This window comes from Misgurnus anguillicaudatus, chromosome 25 (genome assembly GCF_027580225.2).
Source record: "Misgurnus anguillicaudatus chromosome 25, ASM2758022v2, whole genome shotgun sequence".
In the NCBI taxonomy this organism is placed as follows: domain Eukaryota; kingdom Metazoa; phylum Chordata; class Actinopteri; order Cypriniformes; family Cobitidae; genus Misgurnus; species Misgurnus anguillicaudatus.
The window spans coordinates 32,108,262-32,128,113 of NC_073361.2; the positions used below are offsets into that span (position 1 = coordinate 32,108,262).

General features: G+C 36.8%; 2 protein-coding genes across 2 annotated transcripts; both read right to left on the reverse strand.

Moving 5' to 3' along the window:
* Positions 1–738: 738 nt before the first annotated feature.
* On the reverse strand, positions 739–5,017 carry LOC129425382 (chymotrypsin-like protease CTRL-1). Its single transcript, XM_073863573.1, has 5 exons — positions 4,899–5,017; positions 3,655–3,675; positions 3,147–3,563; positions 2,888–3,039; positions 739–2,679 (listed from the first exon to the last, which is right to left on the reverse strand). Exons 1-5 carry the CDS (start codon positions 4,957–4,959, stop codon positions 2,347–2,349), a joined length of 984 nt encoding a protein of 327 aa, XP_073719674.1. The 5' UTR covers positions 4,960–5,017; the 3' UTR covers positions 739–2,346.
* A 4,279-nt stretch (positions 5,018–9,296) lies between these two features.
* Positions 9,297–11,804, reverse strand: LOC129425381 (serine protease 27-like). Its single transcript, XM_055181289.2, has 4 exons — positions 11,412–11,804; positions 9,900–9,920; positions 9,638–9,806; positions 9,297–9,573 (listed from the first exon to the last, which is right to left on the reverse strand). Exons 1-4 carry the CDS (start codon positions 11,464–11,466, stop codon positions 9,297–9,299), a joined length of 522 nt encoding a protein of 173 aa, XP_055037264.2. The 5' UTR covers positions 11,467–11,804.
* Between the last annotated feature and the right edge of the window lie 8,048 nt (positions 11,805–19,852).

The window sequence follows — 19,852 nt, forward strand, 5'->3', positions numbered from 1 at the left end:
TCGACCACTTTCAACCACATCCAGAGGTGGTCGAAACCACTTTCGATCGGATCGCTTTGGAGCTGCGGAACGCACATGTGGTTGAATGCGTTCGAACAGCCACACGCGACCGCCTTCTCTCCGCCCATTTATCTAATCTGAGGTATTAAACACAAGTTTTACGTCTTTTTTTGACTTCTGGCGTGAACATTCGGTGAACAGCGCTATTTTTAGCCTTTCATTGATAAAACTAAGCGGCTGATCTCCGTAGTTTCGTTTTGAAAGCGTGTGAAAGTTGCGCGATCCTATTTCATCAATTGCGCTGAAAATTCAAAGAAAGCTCTTACATACTCATGTACAAAACACTGTGCAGCATGTTTACTTGCTAAACAAGCAGTGCACTCCGACATTATATTAGTTTGCGTCCATATAAACTCATAATTACTCATGCTCGGGTTTGAATGACAGCAGAGAGACTCGCCCACCGTCTCACAGACCACCCCCTCATAGTATTCAGCACAGAAGCGTTCGAAAGTGGACAAAAGAGACGGATATAAATACCAGGTGTAAACGTCATGTGTCTCTCTCGTCCACTTGTGATCCGATCGATGAAAACACATCTTAATACCAAGTGTAAACAGCCCCAAAATGACCATTTATATTGCTGTACAATACCCTTTTGATGTGCATATCGTCCGCGGGAAGACACGCTGATTACAATCTACACACTAATGTTGTGTTTTTTTGAAGGGTTACGAATCAAAACAACTTACCCATCGCGTAAAACACAAGCAGGATCAGAATCTCGGTCTAGTTAAATGTTGTCGTGAAGCTCTCTCCATCCAGATAATGCAACACCAAATTGATCCTCTCTCGTTTTGTTCCAAACTCTTCTTGGGTCGTTTGGTTGGCCCGTACGCGAACAGGAGCTGACACAACTAGCGGCAGCCGGTAAAGAGTTATCCATAAGTTCATAAGCAAGCGCGTAGCCCGACAGGCGCTATCGCATAGTTCCTCATTTGTCCACGACACTGGCTGCGTCCGAAAACTCAAGGCAGTGAGGACTTGTTGCCTCGCTGCCTCATGAGGACATGACTTCGGACTCGGAGGCCTGAAGGCAGCTCAGAGAAAGGCTTTCCGACGCACTTCAAAGGCAGCGTGTTTGAAATATGAACAGAGAGCGCCTTTGTGATAACTAATCACATATTTGAAAACTACAATACTAATTTCTCGCTAGAAATGCAATTAAAATGTGTAAAAATATAGGTTTATTTACACTAAATTTGTGCTCCAGTCGCTTCCTTGGCCGCCATTTTATTTTATCGAACTCGACCAGTGTTGTCATGTGGTTTACGTCAGTAAAGGCGGTGACAAAGGGTCACATGGATATTAACGTCATTGACATGAGACTGCACTGCCCCGTAACAATGTTTTGAATGGAAATTTTCTCACGATTTAAAAAAGTAGTTGAAAACATTACAGATATTGATAGTAATCAGCTGGACAAAATATATAACACTGGCCTAGTGGTTTTTGGACATTTTACTGCAAATATCTTACAAATTGCACCTTTAAAAGACCTGGAAAACATCACCATGGGCATATGTGTAATCACAAAGAAAGAAGGTGTTCTTGGCGACTATGACGATATTTATATCGTTGTTGGAGTAATGATTATTGAGCAGCTCAAATATGTGGCACAAGCCTGCATTGATTCTGGGTACAATCTATGTGCTTAATTTGCCATACCCCAAAGAACTAAAATATCAGTGAATGAAACATCATCAGATAAAGAGTGTTTATTTTTGTCACTGTTATCATGTGACTAAAATACCGAACAGCTGGTTTGAATTCTTTTTAATGTTGGTATGTTGTATTTCTACTTTGCTAAAAAAAGACACAGCTCTTTATAAAGCCCGGTTAGACACCTGCCCATTGTTATTGCAGAATAAATCCTGGGTGTTAATAAGCCAAATGGGTGATAAGCCAAATGCAATCGTCTGTGATCACCTTTTCTTATGAGTTTTGGTCATCGTGAGCAACCGTAGATTCTATCAATGTATGCATGTTCTGTTTGCTTGTTCTAAGCACAATTCATTTCCTGTCAATAAAGGTTCATCAGTCTCTTAGTCCATCTGATCTTAACCAATGAGGGGATAAGAGTTTATTTCCAAGAGTTATTGCAAATTAGATCACATATCAATCACATAAGTCAATATATATTTGAGAATCATAATGAACCCAGAATTTTAACCACAAAGTCTCCTTTCACATAAAAAGTTACTTTCTTTAAAAGAAAAATATAAACAAACTAAAAGAAAATCAAACTGCTCTTGTAATTATCTATAGCATCAAATAACTCAACCTTTAAATAAAGAAACAGAAGATGAGAGAGAAGATGGAGAATGTGAGAGAAAGAGGAAATAACTGAAGACTGGGTGAACTTCCACTGAAGATATCAGGAATATAAGGATAGGGATCAGGAGTGGGATTGGGATCAGGAGTTGGAGTGGAATAGGGGACTGTAACAAATCCAGGCTTTTCGTTGGATATGTGAGAGTTGATCCAGTCTTGATATTGAGAGACTCTGGTGAACACACCGGGGATGTTTTTATGTAAACATGCATTAGTCATAATAATAACTCCAGTCTGAATCCACTGTGATCCCTGTTTACTGACCAGTGGTCCTCCATTATCATCCTGCAATGACAAACACTTTTATATTTACACATCTGGAGTTATCAGTGATGTTACATACAGTAGTATGAATGAAGTGTGATATCAAGTCTTTTATGAGTGATTGATGTAGTGTGTTGGTAATTTAATCCCAATTCAGTTTCAAGATAAAAACTGAGATCATCTGGTTGAGAGGAATATTGTAAACTACAGGTTACCTCAAGGGACTTACCTCACATTGACCTTTAAAAACATCATTTAACTGTCCAGCACACAGCATGTTGTCTGTGATAGTGACACCACTTCCATTATAGGCAACACTGCAGTTCTGGTTGCTTACAATTGGAATCTCCACCTCCTGCAATATGTTAGGAAGTCCGCTGTCTATAAGACAAAAACAGATACAGTATCGTTCAGTGGAAATGTTAATGAATAGTTTTTGCTTTTACAAATATTGGGTGTTTGTCATTTTTACAACATCGTTCACTTACTCGCCGTATACCCCCATCCTGTGGCCCAACTTGAAAGTCCTTCATCAAGTACACTACCAGCAGCAGCCAGACAGACCGGTCGAATATAATCGGTGAAATCCACAGAAGATGAGAGCTGAAACAGCGCTATGTTATTGTCTTCAGTGACTGGGTTATAGTCAGGATGACTGATGACATTAATTATTGTTCTGTTTATCTGATGTGGGTCTGGGTCGTACCGGGTCCGACGTCCCAATTGGATGAAAACGTCTGACGTGGGCGTTCTACTGAGGCAGGAAGCTGAAGACAAAACCCAGTCTTTATTAATGAGACTCCCACCACACCCAAAATCACCAATGCCTACGTGCCAGGGCCAAGACCCTGCGGTTGCATCGCCCCCTCCATAAATCTTTGTGTTAAAGGGGGCTTGCCCACAAACTGATGAGAGAAGAGAAGAGGAGAGAACTGAAAAAGTGCTGAAAAGATTTTGTGTGATACATCTTAAGTATTGATGCTCGCAGTTACTCACCATCTAGCTGACAAAAAGAGCCTATATTGAGAAGAAAACAAGAAAATTAAATAATCTGATTTAAAGTTAATGTTGTTTGACAGATCCATTGGCAGGTTTATGCAGCACAGAGACAAAAACTAGAAAATGTGCAGCCGCTGACATACAGAGCTGTAAATTACTACAAAATAAAATCGTTTAGTTGTACTAATTCACTGTTAGTCATGTTATCATTTGTTTAAGAAAATTTAAAATCAAAACTGAGTTGGTTGTGCGTGTGTCATGTTTGTGTGTCTGGGGCGCACCCCTAACGAGCGCCTATGTAGGTCAGTAAAAACGGTAAAAACATGTGACCAGAGGCTGAGCTCTAATTTACTTGTTTCGGATCCGCCCTGGGGCGCAGGACGTTGCAACCCAAACCCTCCCACTTATGTTGTAAGCGAATCAAAATGTTTTTATGTCTTTGTCCTCATCTGATTGGATCGTTCTCAGAGTCTCAGAATCGCGTTGCAAATCACCCTTTACAAGACATTCAGTTGAATAAATAAAGGATTAGGGGCTTGGACCAGAATGACCAATGGAGTCAAATGATTGCAGTCTGTGTGCTCCACGACTTCTTATGGCAAACAGAGATGGCTAGCTGGATGCTATGTAAGTCATGACTTTTATTGTTTTCCCTATTTGCTGTTTTAAAGTATGACCGCATGATAGACTGTATAAAAAAAACATTTGATGTAAGTGTCACCAGTCTGTAGTCATTATCCTTTACAGGACATCTTCTTTGGGTATTGGGTTGATAACAGATTATCTTCACAGTATGAATATCAGCAAATGGGGTCGGGTTTATTCAGAAAGAATCTGTACAGCTGATCTGTCTCTTATAAATCTGATAAAACTAAAGACTCTTTGGATATACTGTATAAAGGATGTAATACTACTCTATAGATACTCAAGATTAACATGAGATGAGCAATAACAGCGTTTGTTATGGGAGCTTTAAAGAATATATAGGCTATGTAATAATTCATTCCTGTTTACAAAAGTAAATTATATTATACTAATAATATCATGCTATTTAATTTAACCGAGTCCACCACACAGCAGGTTACAGTGTATTGAGTAACAAGATCTTAATAAATATTCAATTCTCTTATCAGGCATTAAAAATATTTTGAAAAACTCAAACACTATTAGTATTTAAAAGTTAGCATTATTATTAATGATTTTTTTATAGTTTAAGATGTTCAGTAAGCGCTCACACCTACCTGCTAGATTGAGAAGAACGACACCAGCAACACACAAAACTTTGTTAAACCTCATTCTCATGATCTGACAACTGATAAATGACAGCTTTACTGCAGTACCTCATGCTTTACACAGATGTATTTAGACAACACCCCATTTTTTTTACCTCTTTCTTCTTTTGAGATCAGCAATGATGGAATGTGCCAAACCACAAAGAACATTTGACCATAGGACTTTATATAACATACATCATATATCATACTTTATGAACTGGTGTTATTTGATGTTATATAATAAAAACAAATTTCATTTATAAGCGAAGATCATTTGTAACAGTAAGTGTTGTATATTTGTATTCACTCACTATAGATGTATTTCTATAGCACTTTTTTCAATCCACAACTGCTGAAAGCAGCTTTACAAATCATACTGTAGTGTTGAGAACCTCCGGGGGGGGGGAGGGGGGGGGTTGGGATTGGGGATTCTGATTTTGTCAGAATCTTCCCACCCGTAGTAGGCTATTCAAACATAATGGAAGAAATCTTTAACAAGAATCTTCCTACACCACTTGGTGTGCATTATATCCATTATTATGGAAGTACTCTGTAGCCAGTCTATTGCCAGGTATGACTTTTAAAATTTTTTATCATTTAATCATTTTAAATAATTGGAATTGAATCATATTTTGTTTTGTATTCTTTAATTGATGTTTGAAGCTGGAACCTGCCTGGTATAATACATTGTTTCATTTGATTCATTTAAAATCTTCAGTAATTATTATTTCCAGTAGATTAGAAGAAGTCTGGTATTACCACAATATAAGTATGTCAGTATAAGATCATACTAGAGTTTTGATGTTGAATGAAGCATGGGGAACAGTCACCAGAACTTGCAGATTTATGACTATCACCTGACTTAGCAAGTTGCATGATTGTGCCTAAAGTAATGATTTTATACTGGAATGGACAATAAAAATGCTGAGCAGCCATTCAAAATAAGGCACACTGGAAAATCAGGTCTGAAGGGGTTAATATGTGACTCACTTTAATGACTCATCGTAATGCTATGACAAATATGCAAATCTGCATACTTGAAATGTTTGACGCTGTGATATTTTTGTAGACAATAGGATTAATGTAGCGTTACTGAAAATCTAGAAAGTTCAGCACAGAATATGTCTTGCATACAGTAACACTTTTGTACACGGGACTGGTGTGGCTTTGTGCTATGGAGTTGAACTCAATGACCGAATCATTAAAGTGAAGTGTTTGTTTATGTCACTGTCATGTGAATAAAGTACTGACAGAGTTGAAAAGCTGGTTTTAAATACTTACTATAAATTTAATCTTGTATTTCTTCTTTGCTAAAAAAGAAGACACAGAAAAGTTAATTTGAGGTCAGTAAGTCTTTGGATAAAGAATCAGATGCCAAAACAATACACCTTATTTTATTTCAAAGTGCCTTCTTCTGAACTGAAACTATAAGCAATTGTGGCCGTGTAAACCTTCACACTATGACAAAGACTCCAGCACAGCCATACATCTAACAGGGGTTCTTTATTTCCGACTGAGTTAAGAGAAAACACAGCATTAAATTACTGTAAAATTTCCCCCTGTGTAGTATATTATAATAAACCAATATCAAGCATTCAACAGACCCGTGGTATAATGTAAACTATATAACTGACTACTGTAATGTCAGGTTATTAGTTAATGCAGGAAGGTTATCTTCTCCCTAATTCTGCTTTGTTTTACAATTCTTTTATTTTCACGTGATTGTGTATTTTTTGGTACAATGTGCAAGTTAATGACAAAAAGTAAATGACAAGTTAATCACAATCTAAACTATATAAGAACACAATGCAGTCCAGATAGATTGAGTTGAGATCCTCTGGTGAAGTTATTCAGTGTTCAACCAAACTGAATGTAAAGTTTCTTTCAATAAATGTTCATCAGTCTCTTAAACAATCTGATCTTAACCAATGAGATGTAGATAAGAGTTTATTTATAAGAGGTATTACAGTTTGAGTTTTGTTTACATTACATTTAGTCATTTAGCAGATGCTTTTGTCCAAAGCGACTTACAAATAATGATAGCAACACAAGAAAAGCAATACATACAGTAAGTGCACTGGACATAGTGTAAAACAGTAAACATAGCTAAGGGTTGATTAGGTTGTTTTGTAAGAATGTACAGATAAAGAAAAAAGGAAAATAATGAAAGATTGTAAGTCCTATATTAGAAGATCAGGTAATGGCAGAAGAGATGGGTTTTCTTAAAAGCAGCTACAGAGTTGTTACTTAAATTCAGATCACGTATCAAATACACGAGTCAGTATTTTCTTATGATACACATCTTGATAAACCCAGAATTCTAACCACAAAGTTTCCATTAAAATAAAATAAAACAAACTAAAATCAAATCAATCTGCTCTTGTCCTTATCTATAGTTTATCTTCATCAAAAAACCACAACCAATGTTTATAACTCAATCTTTAAATAAAGAGACAGAAGATGAGAGAGAAGATGGAGAATGTGAGGGAAAGAGGAAATAACTGAAGACTGGGTGAACTTCCACTGAAGATATCAGGAATGTAAGGATAGGGATCAGGAGTGGGAATGGGATCAGGGGTGGGAATGGTATAAGGAGTGGGAGTGGAATAGGGGACTGTAACAAATCCAGGCTTTTCGTTGGATATGTGAGAGTTGATCCAGTCCTGATATTGAGAGACTCTGGTGAACACACCGGTAATGTTTTTGAAAAAACATGCATCACCCATAATGGTAATTCCAGTCTGAATCCACTGTAATCCCTGCTTACTGACCAGTGGTCCTCCATCATCATACTGCAATGACAAACACTTTATACTTACACATCTGCAGTTAACTCTTTCCCCACCATTGACGAGATATCTCGTCAATCAAGAGAAAACGCTTCCCCGCCAATGACGAGTTTTTCCGTCTTTCCGCAATACCGCAACTTTTTAAACCCGGAAGTATTGCCCTATGGCAAGCTGCTGCATGTCCGTGTCTGTTTAAAAGATCGCTCTGAATGGGATCTCTATGAAAAGTCCGTCACAAAAATCTTTGCTTTTTGCTCAAAATGTGGTGTTTTTGCAGAAACCTACCCATATTCAAAAGCTGATTACAAAAGATCTACTGACGGTAGGATGAAACGTTTTTTTTGTTGTTGTTTGAAAGCAGAGAGTCTTTTCTTTCATTTGGTATATTGTATGTTTATATATTTGAAGAACAACATTTTCTGGAAGGCATTAAACTTTTGTGAAAATCATGAAAAACGGTGGCGCTGGCTGGCAATTTTTTTTTAAAACGCTGGCGGTGAAAGAATTAAACTAGAGACTGTCCTCCAAAAATAACAACCTCATAAGTCATTTGTGCACCTTAAGCACCTTATTACTTATTAATATATGTATGTTAATATATGTATGCGCAATAAGCCACGGCTTCAGCCTACACCTCTTTGGTTACCATTTTTGTCTGTAATGAATTTCTGTACATATATTTTGTCCTATGATTTAGTAACCGAATAAACAAACATTCATATCAAATCTTTTATGAGTGCTTGATGCAGTGTGTTTGTCATTTAATCCCAGTTCAGTTTCACGATTAAGACTGAGGCTATGTCCACACAAAGCCGGTGCATTCCCTATCCGATCATTTTTTTCCCTTGCTCTAAAAAAATTATCCGTAAACACGAAACCACTGAAACCGACTGAAAGCGGTGTAGTATATATTCCAGACCAGTATGGGGTGCTGTAATTCTGCCACAGATATACACTATACACGGAGAAGAAGACTTTGAGCATGCGCATAACCAATGTATGGTGTTGTCCATTATCGCTTGTTGCTCACCACAATTGCATAGAAGCAATAGATTTTGCTGTAATAAAGCTATTAGGCTTTAGTAGCTTCTGTAGCATGAACACAATCACGTAGTCCGCCGTTATTGTTGTTGCTGTTACATGTGATGCTTCCGACACATGATGTGATGACGTTTTCGCTTCACAAAATATACGGATTGGCTGTACAGACAAAACCACGTATACGTATACAGTGATACGTGTGGACAGCCCCTGAGATCTTCTGGTTGAGAGGAATATTGTAAACTACAGGTTACCTCAAGCGACTTACCACACATGGACCTTTAAAAACATCATTTAACCGTCCAGCACACATCATGTTGTCTGTGATATTAACACTTCCATTATAGGCAATACTGCAGTTCTGGATGCTCACAATTGGAATCTCCACCTCCTGCAGTATGTTAGAAAATCTGAAGTCTATAAGACAAAAACAGATACAGTATAGTTCAGTGGAAATTTGGAACAACGCTATTTAAAACTTGAATAGTCTCTTGCTTTTACAAATCTTGGATTTGTGTCATTTTCACAGCATCGTTCACTTACCATCCTTTAGCCCCCATCCTGTGGCCCAACTTGAAAGTCCTTCATCAAGTACACTACCAGCAGCAGCCAGACAGACCGGTCGAATATAATCGGTGAAATCCACAGAAGATGAGAGCTGAGCCAGCGCTATGTTATTGTCTTCAGTGACTGGGTTATAGTCAGGATGATTGATGATACTAATTACTGTTCTGTTTATCTGATGTGGGTCTGGCTCAAACTGGCTCCGACGTCCCAAGTAGATCACAATCTGATCTACTGATGTGTGCATCCTCAGAAGTCAGTTTAAAATGTTGATTTGATTCTTACATTTTATAAGCTTGGATGACTTCATACTTATTGATGCAGGTAGCTGATGACAAAACCCAGTCTTTATTAATGAGACTCCCATCACACAGAAAAATTGGTATTCCAGGTAAGGTAATCCCCACGTGCCAGGGCCAAGACCCTGCTGTTGCATTGCCCCCTCCAATAATCTTTGTGTTAAAGGGGGCTCGACCACAAACTGATGAGAGAAGAGAAGATGAGAGAACTAAAAAAGTGCAGAAAAGATTTTGTGTGCGATACATCTTGAGTATTGATGATCAGATTTACTCACCATCTAGCTGACAAAAAGAGCCTATATTGAGAAGAAAACAAGAAAATCAAATAATCTGATTTAAAGTTAATGTTGTTTGACAGATCTATAAATAAAAAAAATATAGAAAATGTGCAGCTGCTGACATTCAGAGCTGATGAAATTTATTTTTTATCATTATTTCTGTTTTCTAGTATTTTCACTATGAAAAATGAAAAGTTGTATTAACTTAAAATCTTATTTCAGTTGGTAACACTTAAAAAAACATTACCTAATTTTTTAAGTGTTTATGTGTTATCAATTAAAGTAATATTTTAAGTTGACCAATTTTTCACTTTTTACAATATAGAACGACATTGCTATGATCACGACTAACATAAGATGAACTTTTACAGGGAAAAAACACAGGATATCACTTTACTTTTTGGGTTTAGTTAAAGGTGTGGTTCAATGGTATTTCATGCATTCTGACTTATTAACACAGTTATAGAGTTGTTTCCTCGTGCTAAACGTAGGCAAAGTGTAAAAACCGCAGTGAATCATAAGTTAAACAGTGTTGTATAGTGTTGCATGACTCATACTCGCTCCTCCTCCTTCTTTATTTTTTCATATGTTATTGGAAAGATTCGGCAAAGCTAATCTTTCGTTTATAAATCTGATTAAACTAAAGACTCTTCAGAGATATAAAGGATGTCATGCTACTCTATAGGTACTCCAGATTAACATGTATGTCTTTATTAAAAATGTTAGAAAATCATATAAAAATCACTGATATTCTTATGGTATAGATGCTTGGCACAGGTGAGATAAAAAGATTAAATAATACAGTATATAGGCTGCTTAATAATTAATTTTTATTATATGTACACTGTAAAAAATGTCTGTAGAAATTACAGTATTAATGGGTATTACTGGCAACTAGCTGCCAGTAACTTACTGTAGATTTTACATTTATGTTATTTACTGGCAACATTTTGTTCAAAGTTAAATGAACATGAAACATTTTTTGACTTTATCATCTACAGTAAGTTACTGGCAACCAGCTGCAAAATTACAGCAAATTGTTTAGAGTGTAAATTATATTATATTAACAATTATCAAGTCCACCACATAGCAGGTAACAGTGCATTAAGTTGCATAACAAGATCTTAATAAATATTAATTATCTTGTCAGGTATTAACATTATTTAGAAAAACACAAACACTTTTAGTTAAAACTGACCATTATTATTCATTATACCACGGGTCTGTTGAATGTTTTATTCTGTTCCGTGGGTATGCATTAATGATAACCACACACCTAACTTGTCAAATGTCTTAAAAATCGGCACCAGAGCAATGTTTGTGGTAACCGTGGTATAAGAGGAATAATTGACTCCGGTCCTTTGAATTATTTGAAAATAATGCACACCTGCCGTGTAACGGCATTGCACCTTGGGTGTGCATTATTTTCTTATAATTCAATGGCCCGTCGTCAATTATTCCTTACTTATCTTTTAAAGTTTAAGATTTTCAGTATGCGCTCACACCTACCTGCTAGATTGAGAAGTAAGACGCCAGCAACACACAGAACTGTGTTAAACCTCATTCTCGTGTTCTGACAGCTGATAAGTGACAGCTTTACTGTAGTACCTCAGGCTTTATACAGTACAGAGGTATTTAGACAACACCCCATTTTAATATAATAACTCTTTTTCCTTTTGAGAACTATACAAATAGGCCTATATCAAAAATTATCTAAAAATTAATGTACATATAAAATGGTCTTAACCATTTTTTGCTTTGTATTTGTAACACACACACACACACACACACACACACACACACACACACACACACACACACACACACACACACACACACACACACACACACACACACACACACACACACACACACACATTCTGGTTTCCATGTTTTGTGGGGACATTCACTGATCTATATAAATGACTGGATTGCGCAAAGAACGCTTAACGTAACAGCGTGAGGTGAAGCCAGCGCCGAGTTCGAGCCGCCATCTTGGTATACCCAACCGGCAGACGGCGTCATTGACTTCCATTCAAAATCATGTTTTAAATTCACCAGCTTTACAGCGTATCAGTCACGCAAGATTATTTTTAGGATATGTGTACGTAAATTAACTGTTAATTCTGGTGTTATTTTCAATGTTTATGCTTTAATCGGGCAGGAGAATGGATTTATAAAAAAAAACGTTAAGGTGAGTGTGTCTGCTGCGTTCTGTTAATGACACGGGTATAAATAAAGTTTTTTTTGACATTCAGCTACACGGTCAGCGTTATTTCTCTTAATAAGTTGAGGTAACTTGTAAGTTTAGATAACATAAAACCAGCAAATTATTGCATGCACATACGGTACAAAGTATGATCATTTATTTAGATTTCAGAATGAGCACGTTTGTCATTAATACTAAATATGCTGCGGTCTGTCTGCTAATCTGATACTGTAATGAAGATGAATGTATAATAACTGATTAAAAACTAAAATGTACAACTTTCAGTAAATAACTATGTACATGCTTAGGACGTTTGTGTTGTCATAATGTACAAGGTAACTTCAGATATAAAAACGAAGACTAGTAAAGTGATGTTTTATCATTAAAATATGATCGCGTCCATTGATTTAATAGAACGTTTGGGTATACCAACATGGCGGCGCGGTGGCTTCACAGTTGTGACATCATGCGCAATCCAGTCATTTATATAGATCAGTGGGGACATTTCATAGACGTAATGCATTTTATACTGTACAAACTGTATATTCTATTCCCCTAACCTACCCCATTCCCTAACCCCAACCATCACAGAAACTCTTCTACTACTTCACATTTTCAATAAACATCATTCTGTTTGATTTATAAGCTTGTTTCCTCATGGGGACATCAAAATGTCCCCACAAGATCACAAAAACACTGGTATTCCTATCTTTGTGGGGACAATTGGTCCCTACAACGTGATAATTACCAGGTACACACACACACACACACACACACACACACACACACACACACACACACGCACACACACACACACACACACACTCATTCATGCACTGTAAAAATGTGCAGCATTTTTGTCAAATCAACAGAAATGTTTGTTACTTCAATTTAAAAAAGTTAAACATTTTCAACTTGAATTTATAAGTTAAGTCTTAAAATAGTAGATTGAACTGAATTGCAAAGTTGTTTGAACTTTGTGCTGCATTTTTTTTACAGTGTGTGCTTCATGCACATGCCTTTATTGTTGCACCAACATCTTTAGGACATTTGTGTAGTTGCTCTAGGCAAAACGCTGTTGTGCCAACCCTTCACCCACAATCAACCCGTTCTCATGAAATTCGTATAAATAGCACACAGTGTGAAAACTCATTCAATTAATACGCTAAATTCCAGTTTTGGGTGCATATGATACACAGTCCTTCCTATTCACTTAATACAGTACGATACATATTTTTGTGTCATTTTATCTATAGGTTTCTCTGTTTGTTTCTGTTTTTAAGCCATTGTCACTTGGGTTTGGGATTTGCTTTAGGGTGTCATTTAATATATAAGGCTTCTTTTTTTTGTCAATTTTTTAACTCCAAACCCAAGCAACAAAAATTTAGAAACCAATACATAAAACAACAACAACAAAAAAAGACCGTATTAAGTGAATAAGTTTATACGCATTTCATGAGATTAAACACAATATTTTAGATGCCTAAGAACTATATATATATATATATATATATATATATATATATATATATATATATATATAGGTCTGAGTGTGAGCTGATGGTTGGTCAGTCTGATCATCTGTGATCTCAAACCAAACTTTGTCTTCTCTCTTAACACCACAGGTGTACAGATGTACGCATACTTTTACTCATACTTTTAAACTTGGGGTTTTGGGTAGTAACCCCAGCACAAAGAAGAGCTATAAAAATCTACTTTACGGCATATGTCACTTCCTCCACTTCCTCAAAATCGGACGTGAGAGTGCAACTATTTATTTTCCTGATGTTTTTGTCATGGCCGAAGCAGCAAGTAAGAAAAAGAAACCTAAAGTTTTGTCGGAGGAGACCAGAAAGAGAAAACGAGAGAGTGACAGAATAAAAGGAAGGATGAGGATCAATATTGAGCCAGCGTTTGATCGATCGCTGACGTGAACTAAAGGAGGAGGAGGGCTTACTGCCGATGCTGACTTTGCCATCATGCTTTTGGACTAGTTAGTACTGTTATATTGCTTGCATAAATGTCCTGTCTGGCACCCGAACACTATGGGGCGGTTTCCCGGACAGGGATTAGACTAGTCTTAGACTTAAACACTTTTAAGAGCTCTCCAAACTCAAAATAACTTGCACTTACATATCTTAAAATACATCAGTGCCCTTTGTTTTACCTCAAAATGCACACAGGTAATGTTTTTAGTAAGGCATGTTTGTTAAAACTAGTTATATTTCCTAATTAAACTAAGGCCTAGTCCTGGATTAAGCTAATCCTGGTCCGGGAAACCACCCCTATATTTTTTTACGTGAATTTTGCTGAAGCCTACTGTTGAGAGTGTAGAGAGTGACTGGTAGTGTTATGGACAGCTGGAGCAACCTGGGTTCGATTTCTCTTTAAGGCAATTTTTTTTATATAAACTTTAACCAAGCGACCACTGTTACAACTGGGTTGTAAATGTGAGCTATGCGATCTTTTGGTATTTGAAAAAATAAAGCCCATGAAATTATATTCATATGACATGCTGGAAGGCACAGGCGGACTTTGTGTGTGTTACCCCCCCCCTCTCTCTTTGACTTCTATCTTCTTTTATTTGTTAATGTTCGTTCTTCTGAAAGTTATTGTATACGTCATCTAACTTCTTGAATCAAAAACCTAAAGAGTTGTTTTCTTTTCCTTTAAGACTTGTGGCCTCTAGGGGCGCTAGACGTGAAAAATACATGTCTAGCGCCCCCAAGTGGACAAAAAGTTCCACTGTGTGCCTTTAAGGCAATGTTCACAATTAATATTAGCAGTATTTTTTTTTTTTACAGAAGAAAAGTAAGATTAATATATGAAGAGTTTGGTTCCAAAACGCAATAAACGCCATTTTTGAGAAAAAAATGAATTACCGCCAGAATCAGTATTATATCAGGTCAGAATTAAAAAGTAAATTCTTAATTTTACGCAAAATCCAATATCTGGTGTGTTATTCTGTCATCTTTTCTCCCTTTTTTCCCAAAACGCAATAAATGGCACTCCTCCTTTTTTACAGAACGCAATAAATCCGTTCCAGAAATTACAGGGCACCATTCCAGGCAATGTAAACAAACAATGGCGGCGCGCTGAAGACACAGAGTCCTAGTTTTCCTCATCTGCCTTTTACTTCGTGATCAACAAACAAACAAAAACAAAATAATACTTTAATAGCATTGATAAACCTGTGATGGTTTTCTGTGTCGGGAAAGAAACGTAAGTCATCCACATCTAATAATTTACGCAAGACGGGTGCTTGTTTGCCCGGATCGCTGTGAAAAAGTATAGCCAAGTATAACCGCAGCAATGACAGTGTTCTTAATATGACAAAGTAAGTGTTTTGATTAATGACATTAATGTTTATATTTTTAATTAGTGTGTACAACTAGTCAACTAAATGAATATAACATGGCAAAGATGAATGCACATTTATATAGGCTATTGATTCAATAGATTTATTGCATTTTGAATAAAAACTTGTCATGGATTTATTGCATTTTGTGGAAAAAATAATCAGTTTTTATAATAAATCTTTGGAAATCAAGTTATGGATTTGATTTTTTTTATGTTTTTATAACCTAAAGATGTTATGTGAAAGTTTGTAACAGAAAATAGTGGTTTTCATCTTGACACTTTCTTGGTATAGAACAGGGACATCGTTAGGCCTATTTTAGGGGGGCTGAAGCTACCCCAAAATGTTCCTAAGCCCCCCTAAATGATTATAAGAACAACAGTAAAATTTGATTTATCAAAAACCGTATCCTCATTAATATTTAGACTCAACAAATGTTATATATCCAGCTACAAAAAAACATCTGACAAGTCAGACAGAATACGCTAGATGTCGAACGTCAAGTGACCAAACCAGAAAACGGCGATCGCTTCCGGTTGCCTGTATTATTGATGGGTCGTTCGCGAACGAGCGGCTCTAAGAGCTGATTCTTTGTAGCGAACGAGCAGAGCCGAATCTTCAGATGCATGCAGGGGAGCCGGCTCTTCTAAGGGAGCCGAGCCAGAAGAGCAGAATCTATGAAAAGAGCCGGACTGCCATCACTAAAATGTAGAGCCAGCGCTTGAGCCGAAAGAGCCGAATCAATGGAAAGAGCCGGACTGCCCATCACTAATACACACGCTAGTACGCGCGCTAATGGTGAAATAAAGATTGGTAAGTGTCGTGATACGGAGGAGTGAAATTGTAAGTTGTTTTTAATTACCTGCTGGCTGCTTACCTTTAGCTACGTTTTCTTGAGGTAAAGGAATGGGAATATTTTGGTTTGCTATGTCATGAAAAACTTTAGTCTTGCACAAGCAAAATACAAGAAATTGTTAACTTAGCAATCTAATCACAACTCTTTATTCTTTGCCAACAATATAGGCCTAATAATCTTTAAAATAAAATATCTCTAAAATAAAATATCTCTAAAAGAGGCATATTCGACAGTATCAATCCCCATAGAATGTTGTTGTCACTGAAACTAAATGTCATCATAGGGTCCCTGTTAATGCAATACTGTTGTATCCTTCAATTCATTGAGCAGATGAGATGGATATTAGAAAATATTTTAGGAGAGAGAAAGAGAAGCAGCTGCAGGAGATTGGCAGGCCAGTTGATTCTGAGGGAGCCGGACCCGGTGTGATTGAGGTCAGTAATGGTCTATAGGTCTAAGGATTGTTTTTCTTTTCTTTTCTTGAATTTCTTATAACAATAAGCATTTGTTGGCAGGTCTAGGCACTATGCATGCATACACTACATTTTTTTCATTATATTTAATATGCTAGCTATATTCTAACTAGGCCTGAGACTATTTTAATCATATAGGGGCGGTTTCCCGGACAGGGATTAGACTAGTCCTAGACTTAAACACTTTTAAGAGCTCTCCAAACTGAAAACAACTTGCACTTACATATCCTAAAATACATCAGGGCCCTTTGTTTTACCTCAAAATGCACACAGGTAATGTTTTTAGTAAGGCATGTTTGTTAAAACTACTTATATTTCCTAATTAAACTAAGACCTAGTCCTGGATTAAGCTAATCCTGGTCCGGGAAACTGCCCCAATGTGATAAATTAAATATTAAATACGTAGATGTTACCTAAAAGTAGGCTAAAGATAAGTAAATGCCCACACTCTCCACAGATTCACATGTGAAACAAAAATGAAAGCAGTCATACAGTACATATTATACAGTAATCATTACTCCAAATCTTTTATTCCTTCCGCCATCAGGTTATTGTATTTATACAGTAGCCACTTTAAAAAGGATCCATATCAATAGCTTACCTGGTAAAATACTGCCTTTTTGTTGTTGATTTATATTATACATTGTATTCATTTGGCAGAATAAATCATCTTTAATTGAGAAATGCTCAAACCTGTGTGTTGTCAAATATCACTATGACTTTAAAACTCTAGTTCTTGGGTTAAACTGTATGCAAGTCAAACAAAATTGCACTCTGATTGAACCTACCCACCATAGCATTCTGTGTGTGGACAACTTAATATAGAAATGAGATATAGTATGCTATTACTTTATCATACAGTTACAAAAGCATACAGATAGCATTTAAGTCATTGCTTATAGAATAACTAATCAGGAGCAAAGTCTGGCCTAAATTCCCCCATGCAGCTTTGATGTGTCTAAAAGCTAACATTACAGTAACTTTTATTTAATAGAGTAGAAATGGAAGAGGAGGATATGTCTGTCATGTTTTACTTGTTAACATCTTGGTTTCTTGACTGGTTGTTGACATAATTGTAGCTCAGATGTGAGTGCAAAAATTTTGCAAACACAAGTTACAAATACTCTGTGGGCTGAGCCCCCCCTGTCTTCCAATCCTAGTGACGTCCCTGACACAAGCCCTTTAGATAAAAAAAACTTGAGGCAAATCATGTGACCCACATACTCAAGACAGACCAAGCTATGATGAGTGATAAACGGATTTTTTATGCCCCAAGCAAGACACTGAAGAGAGCGTATCTTGTGGTGCATGTTGCCTGCTTAAATGTTAAAAGTACAAAGTCATCATATACAATAAATCTCTGGGGTAGCATTAAAAACAGTTCTTCACACCGTCTAAAGTCCAGTAATCGACCCTTATTTATATCCAAGTGACTCAATAAAAATCTTTCACATTTGAATCCTTTAATTTTTCATATTTAAAAACGTTTGTGTGCAGCTCTCTGTCCATGTGTACGCCCGTTGTCGTTCCGTTTATAAGTGCATATTAGGCTATTAACGCGCTATTTAAATAACAAAAACAATATATATATTGCGCCAATGACTTAGTTTGTCAATGGCGTAGTCTTTATTAGTTGCCTCAAAATAGCAACGTGCCAACAATGTGCCTGAACACACCTCGTTTTAAAGCCAGCATGCTGATGGGCGCAAATGCATTTACTATTTAAACGTGACGCTAGACTTGAAAATGATAACTGCGCCTCCCAGAAACTAACACTTTGTTGTGCATTGCACCTATTGTGTGATAGGACCCTACGTTTAAGAAGGCATTTAGGGATTGTTCACACCAGAACTATTAAATAGAAGACACCGAACGGCAGCTGTTTTTTCAGCCGAGCGCTTTTTAGCTGTGATACTTGAGCTGTGAGCCGGTTGGTTGTTGTGATACTTGTCCCGCACCTCCTCCACTGTGATTGGACAGCTGTGTGAGAACTAACATTGTCGAGCGGAGCTTTTCACCTGAAGTTGAATTTCTTTCAACTCTTGACGCTTAGCGCCGGGCACGGAAAAACCATTGGAATCAATTGAAAACATGCGCCGGCTGCGGGCGTAAAAGCTTTGGTTACTGTCTGAGACTTTATTGCCTCAATTAACAACAATGTCTGTAATGTAACTGTAATGTCTTTACTCAGGTTGTTTTTGTTTTATGTTGGATTTTATTTGCATATAAAATAAAAGAAATCAGGTTGAGACAAACACATTTTCACCATATTAAATGTACAAGTGAAACTCTCCTGCACTTTATAAACAGCAGTAAAATGAGCAGTAATATAATGTTTATCAGGGTTGGAAATCAAACAAGGTTTTTAGGCAAATGACAGCGATCAAAATGCCCCAAATACATAGGGCAAAAATGTCACTTCATTTGTTCTACTTTTGAAACTCTTTGCCTGAGAAAGCGGCTGCTAATGTAGACAATAGATGGCAAGACGGCTCCCTTCATGTTTTATATGACTTATCTGCCATTAAGGGAAAAGATCACCCCTAAAGAATGAAAAACTAAAACTTGTCAACATTTGAATGGGATCAAAAACTTTCATAAAATTTTCAACAATACTCATTCAACAATACTTTGATAAACTTTTTGATCTACTTCAATTGTTGACTAGTTTATTTTAGCTACAGAAAAAGAAACAAATGTGGGTATCAATGTAATGATTATACAAACTTCTGATGATCAGGATGAAGAGAGAAAGACTCAACCCTGCGGTGTAAAGAAGCTGATCTGGAAGATCAGTAAAGACACAGTGACTGCTGATGAAAGAGCTGAAGGAGATGGGGGTGAAATGTGTTTACTGTAAGAGTCTCTTTGCATTGTAACGCTGTGCCAACTCATACTTGCAAATTTGCATTCTTGCCATGTTTAATGCTGCATAAAGTAATGCTGGATATTTTATTTATGCATTGAATGTTTTTAAAACCATTTTTATGCAAATGTGCTTGTGTTTCAAACATGTCATCTTTTCACATTCCAAACTTTTTGCAGATGAACTTT

Coding starts and splice junctions, on each gene's coding strand:
- LOC129425381 (XM_055181289.2), bottom strand. CDS start 11,466: ATGAGGTTTAACACAGTTCTGTGTGTTGCTGGCGTCTTACTTCTCAAT. Junction 9,921..11,411: donor CTTACTTCTCAATCTAGCAG/GTAGGTGTGAGC, acceptor TTCTCAATATAG/GCTCTTTTTGTCAGCTAGAT. Junction 9,807..9,899: donor CTCTTTTTGTCAGCTAGATG/GTGAGTAAATCT, acceptor TTCTCTCATCAG/TTTGTGGTCGAGCCCCCTTT.
- LOC129425382 (XM_073863573.1), bottom strand. CDS start 4,959: ATGAGAATGAGGTTTAACAAAGTTTTGTGTGTTGCTGGTGTCGTTCTT. Junction 3,564..3,654: donor CTCTTTTTGTCAGCTAGATG/GTGAGTAACTGC, acceptor TTCTCTCATCAG/TTTGTGGGCAAGCCCCCTTT. Junction 3,040..3,146: donor AGGATGGGGGTATACGGCGA/GTAAGTGAACGA, acceptor TTTGTCTTATAG/ACAGCGGACTTCCTAACATA.